The sequence below is a fragment of the Oncorhynchus gorbuscha genome, linkage group LG15 (genome assembly GCF_021184085.1).
Source record: "Oncorhynchus gorbuscha isolate QuinsamMale2020 ecotype Even-year linkage group LG15, OgorEven_v1.0, whole genome shotgun sequence".
NCBI classification, from domain to species: domain Eukaryota; kingdom Metazoa; phylum Chordata; class Actinopteri; order Salmoniformes; family Salmonidae; genus Oncorhynchus; species Oncorhynchus gorbuscha.
This window is the reverse complement of record NC_060187.1, coordinates 70,151,163-70,161,759: the sequence shown is the minus strand read 5'-3', so window position 1 is coordinate 70,161,759 and position 10,597 is coordinate 70,151,163. Positions and strand designations below refer to the sequence as shown.

The window sequence follows — 10,597 nt, the reverse complement described above, 5'->3', positions numbered from 1 at the left end:
CATGCTGGACTTCCTAGGGCACCATGAAGCCTTCTTCACAACAATTGGACCGCTCTCCTTGAAGTTCTTGATGATCTGATAAATAGTTGATTTAGGTGCAATCTTACTGGCAGCAATATCCTTGCCTTTGAAGCCCTTTTTGCGCAAAGTGATGATGACGGCACATGTTTCCTTGCAGGTAACCATGGTTGGCAGAGGAAGAACAATGATTACAAGCACCACCCTCGTTTTGAAGCTTCCGGTCTGTTATTCAAACTCAATCAACATGACAGAGTAATCTCCAGCCTTGTCCTCGTCAACACTCACACCTGTGTTAACGAGAGAATCACTGACATGTCAGCTGGTCCATTTGTGGCAGGGTTGAAATACAGTGGAAATGTTTTTTGGGGGATTCAGTTCATTTGCATGGCAAAGAGGGACTTTGCAATTAATTGCAATTCATCTGATCACTCTTCATAACATTCTGGAATATATGCAAAGTGAAAATATATATTTGTGTCATTCTTAAAACTTTTGGCCACGACTGTATACCAGGTGAGTAACAAAGCCAAGGGAGTAGTCCTTAGTGATGTGAAATGGTTGTCTATAACTACAGCAATCCAACTGCAGCTATTAAAGGCAAGGCAAGGATGTGAAGAATGTCTATGTCAGAAACATACGATCCAAATATAATAAATCTGCTTACAAAATATCAGAGTGGGATCCCTCAGCACTTTGGATATATACTGCATTAGCCTTCCCTTCACAACCCACTCCAACTACAACCCTGCGTTAGCCTTCCCTTCACAACCCACTCCAAATACAACCCTGCGTTAGCCTTCCCTTCACAACCCTACATTAGCCTTCCCTTCACAACCCACTCCAACTACAACCCTACATTAGCCTTCCCTTCACAACCCACTCCAACTACAACCCTGCGTTAGCCTTCCCTTCACAACCCACTCCAACTACAACCCTGCGTTAGCCTTCCCTTCACAACCCTACATTAGCCTTCCCTTCACAACCCACTCCAACTACAACCCTGCATTAGCCTTCCCTTCACAACCCACTCCAAATACAACCTTGCATTAGCCTTCCCTTCACAACCCACTCCAACTACAACCCTGCATTAGCCTTCCCTTCACAACCCACTCCAAATACAACCCTGCATTAGCCTTCCCTTCACAACCCACTCCAACTACAACCCTGCATTAGCCTTCCCTTCACAACCCACTCCAAATACAACCCTGCATTAGCCTTCCCTTCACAACCCACTCCAACTACAACCCTGCGTTAGCCTTCCCTTCACAACCCTACATTAGCCTTCCCTTCACAACCCACTCCAACTACAACCCTGCATTAGCCTTCCCTTCATAACCCACTCCAAATACAACCCTGCATTAGCCTTCCCTTCACAACCCACTCCAACTACAACCCTGCATTAGCCTTCCCTTCACAACTCACTCCAACTACAACCCTGCATTAGCCTTCCCTTCACAACCCACTCCAAATACAACCCTGCATTAGCCTTCCCTTCACAACTCACTCCAAATACAACCCTGCATTAGCCTTCCCTTCACAACCCACTCCAAATACAACCCTGCATTAGCCTTCCCTTCACAACCCACTCCAACTACAACCCTGGATGTATGTTGCCGGTGTCTCACTGGGTTCATGGCTGTTTGCGACCAGGGCCAGTTAAGGGTTTAGCCTAGCAGCATGGTACCAGATCTACTTGTGCTGCCTTGCCAACTCCTATGGTCATTATGACTATACAGATGTAGGATCTTAATTTGAGCCAATTTTCTACAGCAGTAGAATAATCCTGCAGCCGCAGGAAATTTGAATTATTATGTGGATTATAATTAATGAAATGATGAGAGGTCGTCTGTGCTCATTAAAGGTCCTTTTTAACAAATAGTGTCAGCTCCAGGTGTGTAGGTATCAAAAATAGGAATTATTAGAAATAAGGGAACCCGCACGCACACATGTGAAAAATAGGAAAGATCCGAAACTGAGGCACCTTTTAGCATTATGTACTATTTTGGCATCATCACCCCGAGGATAGGAAACACTGTTGTAAGTTATTATAAATCATCGACATCTGTGTAGGGGTTGATACATTTTTCATATGGGAAAATCAAGTCTGAAATTTCAAAGTAGAAATCATAAACTTTAGAAGCCCTTTTTAAACCTCAAATACACTACAAGTTTTACATTTCATGCATTGCAGAAATGTTATCCTGCAACAGGGTGATCAAGTTAAGATCCTACATCTGTAGGAGCATCGGAGTTGGCAAGACAGCACAAACAGATTGGGGACCAGGCTAGGGTTTAGAAAACTAGAGAGAGAGCCTGTATTGCTGGGATGGATGAAGATAGGATCCACAGGATAGCGTGCTTCTCCTCCGTCTTGTCCTACCTCTAATTAGAACAATGAAAACAAAGGAAACCCAATAAGCTCTAATGGTGGAGCGTGTCTAAAATGTGGACAGGACAGACATGCTCAGGGCCAACTGGCTAGGGTGCAAAAGGAAGGGGGATTTTTGATGGAGAGTGAGACGGAAACCGTTTTTTTTTAATCAGTTCCCCTCAGTCTCAATCAATGTTAGTATGAATCCGGTGAGGACTATAGAGACTTTTGTTCTTGCCATTGACCTGACGCCGGTCCCACTCTTGGGTGTCACAGTTCTAGCCATCGCTATCTAATTTTTCTGAGATTTCTGGGGGCTACTCAGCTACAGCTTTCTAGTCCAATAGAACTGCAGGCTGCTAAAACAGTGTCACAAAACCATAGGCACAATTAGACCAAGGTTGGTTTTATACAGGGGCCATTATCACTCGCTATAAACAGCCAAGAGTCGCCCCACGCTCTCAGTCAGCTCCGACGCAGAATCATGTATGTTTTACAGGCTTCATGTGCTAAACACACGCTAAACACATGTGCTATTTATTTTGTGAAGATCAGCTCTGCTCTGGTTCAGACTGGCTTACTGTTATAGATGGGTCTACACCAACCAACGAGACCACTCCAGTGGTCATTAGCAGGGAAAAGATTTGGCTTTAAACTAAACGCACACCTGAATCATACTGTTTTATGGGTCCTGAGTATTTTTTATGTGACTGGGTTTTTTAAACAACGTTAAATGGATGTTTGTAGTCTAATCAACACCAGTTAGTTTTAGTGGTGCCTCTCAGTGGCGATGGCAGAATTCCATTTCTTTGTTAAATATGACAACTTGGCTAAAATGAAACTCATTGAAGTTTTATCTCACTACTGTGAGTAAGCAGGTATTAGATGTGTTTTTTAAACAAGTAGCTATAGTGGACTAACTTTAAAGCAGAGGAATCTAATTGAACATGCCAAGCATTCACCAAAGCTCAGTGTTTGGAAGACATTGGCTAATGCTTCCATTGGAATTTGTTGATAATCACTGGTTGGCTTCCTGAAGAGATGTTCCACACTCAGGATTTAAATGTAGACTTTTTGATAAAAAAAATAGTGTTGAGGATAATCAGGTTAGATCAGAGTGGTTCTGTCTGTCTGAATCTGTTAGAGTTCCGCAGTCTTCATTCAGAGGGGTGCGTTACCCACCACTAACTTCAGAAGAACAGATGTGCCTTACACCAGCCATGTTTGGAGGGGGCAAGGGGCTAGTTTTATAGAATGGAAAAAGTCTGAATTAATTTGCGTTATAAAGGTTATTTTTTACTTCATCGCAGTGCGCCCGAAGTTGTTCTGCCTCAACAGAAACCAAAAGGTAAATTGTGCTTTTCACAAGTGTTTTAATTGAAGAACTTTCCAATAGAAGCCCCTAGATTGAAAGGAAATTGTTCACTACAAAAATAAAGCTCCCTACATCTGCCTTGTGTTGAATTTACTTCAAGCACTCCCATCTTGGTTTGATAGCGAGTAGAAGAACCATCTCAGACTATCCTATAACACTGTGTAAAGAGTATAGACTTTTCTATTTAGCTGTATGCATCCTTTAAATTAGTTTGCAAACAAAGAAAGAGTTGTTTGGGAATGAGTAGTGTATGAAACAACATGAGCACGAGGGTCTTAGATACTTGTACACTGTTTAAATCTGCATGACATCTTATCCTGAAGAATGATATTGTGACTTCATCGGAACAATGCCTACTGGCCATCCAGCATTATCTAATCCCAGTTTCTCACCAAATGTTCAGTTGTAAAATAATGCTATCTTTACTGCACCAACTGGACCCACAGCTTGACCTACAGTTTGACTTTCAAGCACAGAGTATTGCCTAACTTAGGGAGGATATAAAACATCTATGCTGGTCAGAAGCAGTGCCCAAATGTTCTACTGAAACATTCTACCAGTCCATCAGTCTGGATGAAACTATTTAGCTTGTCATTGAAGGTGAGCTGCCAGAATATAAGTGTGTCCCTTATCACCCTCACTCCAACATTTTAAGAGTGGGAATAAAATGACGTGTGGCTTCATAAAAGACCTGCTGTAATTAGTGAACAGGTGAAAATAAACAATCACAAGACACAATGTTTACCTTTTAACAACGGTAGTAGAGAAACTGCCATCCAAAACACAAGAATACACACACAGTACATGCACACAGACACACAGACTCTCTCTCTCTCTCTCTCTCTCTCTCTCTCTCTCTCTCTCTCTCTCTCTCTCTCTCTCTCTCTCTGCCTCTGCCTCTGCCTCTGCCTCTGCCTCTGCCTCTGCCTCTGCCTCTGCCTCTGCCTCTGCCTCTGCCTCTGCCTCTCACACATGCACACAAACTGAAGAGCTATTCCCTCCCTGCTCCCTGACTCCTGTCTCTGTAGAGTGGTTACTGTGACACAAAGGTTGGGGCAGAAAGCACAGGCCACCTGTTAAGAAAGAAAAAAAAGCTTCATCAAAGTGAAGGAATCTCTATGACCCCCATGCAGATGAATACAAACCCATGGTTCTTTACAGACTCAGATCCCTCCGCTCCCTCCAGAACGCCTGCATTGGGCTGCCGCACACGTTGCCTGGCAACAACTGATGAGAATAAGGTGTTGGAACTCTTATGATTAAATCTCCTGGGGTCAGGGGGTTTGACCCCTCGGTGCAGGAGTGTTGTTGTTGTTATCCCTTCAGAAAAACCATGATGAGAATGAAGAACGTATTAGGTGGGAACTCGTCTCAGTTGTAGCTGTCTTTGTTCACCGAGTTTTCCCAGAATTCTCTGATAATTCTCAGAACACTTTTTTGGGGGGTTGGGATAGACTTCATGATGTGTCTAAACTGACAGACAGTCACACAGGCAGCAGTCATGCACTGAGAGGAAACGGAGGAAATACATCAATTGAGGCCCTGCCAGCCACAGATCCCGGTTTCTTTTCATCGGTTCAATTTATTTAAACACTTTGGTCCAAAGTGTTTAAAGGCGCGCCTTAGAAGGAATGCGCACTTAATGTCACAATCACGCTCAAATTAGTTAGGCCTGCCGAGGGATTCCTCCAGGGTTGATTTCATCATGAAAACGACCGGAGCTCAGTGCCTGTAAAAACGTCTGACCAACACCTGGGGAACGCTTGTGAAACGATCCCGATGCTGCAACAGAGGTTTTTTCGGAGGAGCAGCAGGTGCAGGGAGGCTCAACTCAGGGCCGAACGCTCCTGTGTGTGTGTGTGTGCGTGCGTGCGTGTGTGTGCGTGCGGCCCTGTGTGTTTCTATCAATGACACATGACGTGGCTCTCTCTGTCCTCTCCTCACCTAGCTGTGTTTTCACTCTGCATGGCAGGCAACTGAACTGATCCTTGATTATCTGTCTTGTCCTGAATCCCCTTTACTCAGACATGATCCCCCCACCAACATCGATACAAGCATCTGTGTCATGCATGCCGCAGTGGTTTGATCTAAGCCCTCTGCCTCCAGATAGGACAATCTCATTGAAGTAACGTCCATTTATTTGGAGGCTCTGACTGTGAGGGTGACATCATAAAAATAGAACTACAAGAACAGACAAAGCTCTTCAGACCACGGTAATCTGACTGTACCAAGATAAGAATGTGGGCATAGCGCTTCACAGTGCCCTCATGGGCACATTCAATATGGCTGACACCATACCCACTCCTCTCCCTCTCCTCATCCCATCCATGCACACTCTGGTTGCTTCATGTTCGGAGAATGTCCTGGATCAGTGTGAACCTGGGATTATCATCAGGACACAGGCTGCTAAAATGGAACGCTGCTGCCGCCTTAGAAAACATGCTTATAAGGACAGAGAGGGTGCTGTGTGTTTTCACAGGCTCTCCATGGCTCACCATCACGGCCCACTTTGAATCTCCATCTCCATCTCCATTGCCATCCAGGGTGACTGAATCGTAATGGTTAAACAATGAAGATGAACTACTGCACATGGGCATCATCATTGGAGAGAATGTCAGTGGCTGCCTCCTAAAAGGCATCCTATTCCATACATAGTGCACTACTTTTGACCAAGGCCCATAGGGTGCCATTTGGGGCAACCTTAGTTACCGTCCAAATAATCATTCATGCAGAGATCACAATGGATGGGATGACAACAGACATGTGCAGACTAGGGCAGACAAATAGAAGTATCCAATAAAACATGAGAATTCCTCCCAGTTCCTTGGCTCGGAGTTTGATTTTCCCTACTGCCCCATTGTCAGCTGGAGCTCACTGTTCTGTGGTTGATTCGTGCACCTGGCAGACTTCATTTAAGGGTGTTGATGGATCCCCTCGCAGGCGGTCACAGGGAGTGACCAAGCGACCTTCCCCCTCCCACCCCCTCTCCTGCCCTCCCAGGCAGCACCCCTCTGTATGGGACAACACTATGAGGGGGGCTGGGGTACAAAGAGGGGCTTGTTTCTAACCCTCCCTTATGTTCAACATCTTGGGGACCTAGCTATAACCTTCATTCCATGGATTTTGAGTACAATGTCCGCACACTATCAGTGACAAATACAATTGGAGATGTATCATGGTTGAGGTCGGTCCTTTGCATCTTAGCTGTGGTTAAAGTATTTGATATTCAGACTAGAGGAGAAATGAATCAACATCATACAAATCCATCTGTAATACTACTGCATGGCCTAGTTCTATGTAGGTGCAGTTGACAATGGAGACTTTAGTTCACCCTCCTACAGTAAAAACAACCAACACAATGCGTACATTATATTGCACTTCAGTGTGATTGGTGTAGCAGCCACAATGGAGGGAAGTATTGGTCTGCATTATATTATTCTAAACATCAACAGTAAAGAGCTGGTTAGAGAGAGGCATCCACTCTGCTAATAGTGAAACATGTTTACAATGCCAAAGCAAGTAAAATACTGTAGATAATAAACACAAGTGAAATAAATTAGCAGACATTAATAGTAAACAGTACACTCACAAACGTTTCAAAGGAATAGAGACATTTCAAATGTCATATTATGGCTATGTACAGTGTTGTAATGATGTGAAAACAGATCAATTACAAAAGGGAAAATGAATATATATAACACTCTCTCCCTATATCATCTCTCCTATCGCTGGTGTTGTTGTTGGGATAGAACATACAAGTACATATATTTGTCTTAGTGTGACCTTCCCCACACAGAATGGAAGTGGGTCTCTCAAGGTTTTCCTAAACAACGCTGCCCCCAAAACCTGTTCCATTGATATGAATCACTGCAGACAGACGCTTTTATGGCACTGACTCCCTCTAGAGGCGATGGGACAAACGGCTTCTCTCCTTTCCTCTCCTCTCCTCACCGTACGGCAATGAGAAAGCCTACTGCCTACCTACAGATGTTCAGTTAAGCTCCCCTTGTTGGAGGCCTTCACTAACAAGAACACCATACAATAACAAATAGGTTACAGAAAAAAATATGCCAGTGTCCATAGTGCTTTGTTACATAAACATGCGCGCTCCGTTCTGCATAGGCAACTGGTTACGGCGCGTAATGACAGCATATATATGAAATACAGAGATTATTTTAGAGGATCCCATGCTGACTCCCTCGAGCTGCTTACTGATCGTCTTCTCATACTTGACAAGTGCACAAATTCATAAACAAACTCAAGAGCCATAATTACCGTGGAGAATTATGTCAGACTAAAATGGAATATATTCAGTAGCTTCAAAAGACGCGAGTTAAGGAGGAGCCTGGCTTTGGGTTAATTGCATACCACACTTTACTCGACAGGCCCCCTCAAACCAGATTAGGCTATACTATGAAATGTCTCTCTCTCCTCCCTCTCACTTCCTCTCACTCTCTCTTTGTGAGAGTTACTCGACCGCAGGCCCATCAGAGGTTCCGCTCGCTGCGCACTAGACCAAGCTAGCGTGTTATATATATGCAGAGAATGGGAGACTTGTCTCTTGAGGTTTAAAGTGATTGTACATCAAAAACAACACAAACTAAACAGCACGGCATGCAATAATGCTTTATAGCACAAGTGCACTCCTTTTGTGTTCTTGATGATTGCAATTAGTGCCATCTACAAACAATTAAAACGTTTAAAGTGTGTTTCTCTGTAGCCAGAAATAACAGTAATCAAACATAATAAAAGTGTATCATAAATTCGAAATGAAAAGGACTATTTGGCCATAAACAGTGAATATCTGAAATGTCATAGAAATAATACAGCGCTATTTCCCAATGACACATTATCAACACCATGCAAAGTAAAAGTCTTCTCAACCGAGGGGTCAAAAGCAAAGGAAATCTGACGTGGGGGGGCTTGCCCTCTAAATAAACTTTCGAGGGAGACGGCAGAGGGCTGAAGTCATAAGAGAGCGAGTTGAAGTGGGGGAATGAGCATTGCACGCAAAACTGAAAAGAGATGAAACTGCGCATATTATTTTTGCTTTAACTGTCGACCAATGAGAGGTGCGCGACAATCAAGAGAACCAACACATTCTCACCTCATCGAAACGTGTTACTTTATTACAGTTAGGTGCTGCTGCTGCCAGTGACGCGCGCGGCTCCCAGTTTTGGTCTACTCAGTTAGATGATGGGGATGACGCGATGACCTCCTACACGCAGGGCACAATAAAGTAGCCCTCACACCTGGACGTGCGGCGAACTTCGAGAGAGTATCAGTGGAGGATACAGGAAGACAACTGAAACTGTATCAATATGCTAGCCTCGATTATATGATCTACGCTTTCTTTCTTTGAGTATTTTATTTTTCCCGCGGTGGATGATAATCTAACGGTTTGATTGTGGGAATATGCTCACTACGGATACCTGATTTGATCTCGCTCTGTGGCACACATGAAGATTCTATTAAGGATGTTACTGTCTAAACGGCCCAGGTGTCATTGGGCCATCGTAAATCAGACATCACTCTCTGCGCAGAGCAGGGGATTCTGCTCTTTCCAGGAATAAGACAACACATTCCCTCTCAAAAAAGTGGAATCAAAGCTGCACTTTTCTGGAGGACATTGACATTGGCTATTCAAGTCATCATCTCCGGGTTACTATGCAATTACAACTGATCTCCTTTGTTTTGATCTTGCACTGCATGGAATACACTGATTGTCAGCAGCACCCCTCTAGGCATCGGCAAAATAAACGTGAGTAAAGAGCGACCGCGCATGCAGTGAGTTGCTCGCGCGCACACACATGCTCCTGGTCTCTGTTCCATTCAACCCTACTTTAGTGTTGTAGTGCCTATCGTACCATATGCCATTCATGTAGATATATAAATAACAGAACAATATGGGTACTGAACATCTCATACTTGACAATGACATTTGCAATGAAAGATCATAGCATGGCTTTAGGAAATATGCCTAATTAGGGTGGAAGGCTTTTTGTTTGAGGTGGAGATGTAATAACATAGTCCTGTGGTTCAATCTCTATTACAAAAAATGAAACTTCCCATAAATGAATTTATATAAACAATGTTGATAGGGTGGGTAGCCTATAATTTATAATATGATATAGTTTTTTAAGTAAAGCCCGCATTTAGTTATAATCGAGGGCAACTCGATCAATCTAAACATGTGTTGTTATCAGATCAGTATGTAATTTAAATGAATAAACTTGTATTTTAATCACTAGGTGAGACTGAGTGCCTCTGTGGAACTCACTATATTGTGTCTACAAAAGCAATAGGCGCACTTTACTCTCTGCAGCGGCCAATTTTACGCACATTTCGTCCTCAACCACACCGCAGTCAATAATTGGACTGCATGGCGTTCAACATTACATGACCCTCAGGGTTGTCATTTTCTACTGATAAATTTCAACCAGTCACTGTTCCCTGACAGTTTTCTTAGAAGTGTATTCCACAAAGCTCCGTCCGCAGTGCGCGCTGCATCCCCTAGTTCCCATCGCTCTCTAGCGGCCAGAAGCAGAGAACTTTTTACGCGGCATGTCTGCCGACAAAAGTATGTTATAACTTTCTGATCTAAATGATTCATTACATACAAAGTTCACGTGAAGTGTATTATATTTGCATTCCACTGATGTTATGGAATGTCTGCTGTGCTTCCTTGACAAACTCCGTGCAACACTGAGTAGGAGCTTTGAGCATGTGGCAGCGCGTGCCATCTAACCGCTGTTAGAGGATGCTGATACAGTTATCTTCTTGATTGTAATACATGTAGAATATAAGATTGTGCATCTAATATCAAAATA

The 10,597-nt window shown here is 43.6% G+C and overlaps 1 protein-coding gene across 1 annotated transcript in view; it reads left to right on the top strand.

Annotated features, from left to right (window-relative positions):
* The first annotated feature begins 8,754 nt into the window (after positions 1-8,754).
* Positions 8,755-10,597, top strand: part of LOC123996794 (R-spondin-3-like) — a 31,524-nt gene continuing 29,681 nt past the window's right edge. Inside the window, exon 1 of the mRNA XM_046300496.1 lies at positions 8,755-9,528. Within this exon, the coding sequence (XP_046156452.1) occupies positions 9,435-9,528 (94 nt within the window). The 5' untranslated portion in view covers positions 8,755-9,434. The remainder of the gene's footprint in view (positions 9,529-10,597) is intronic.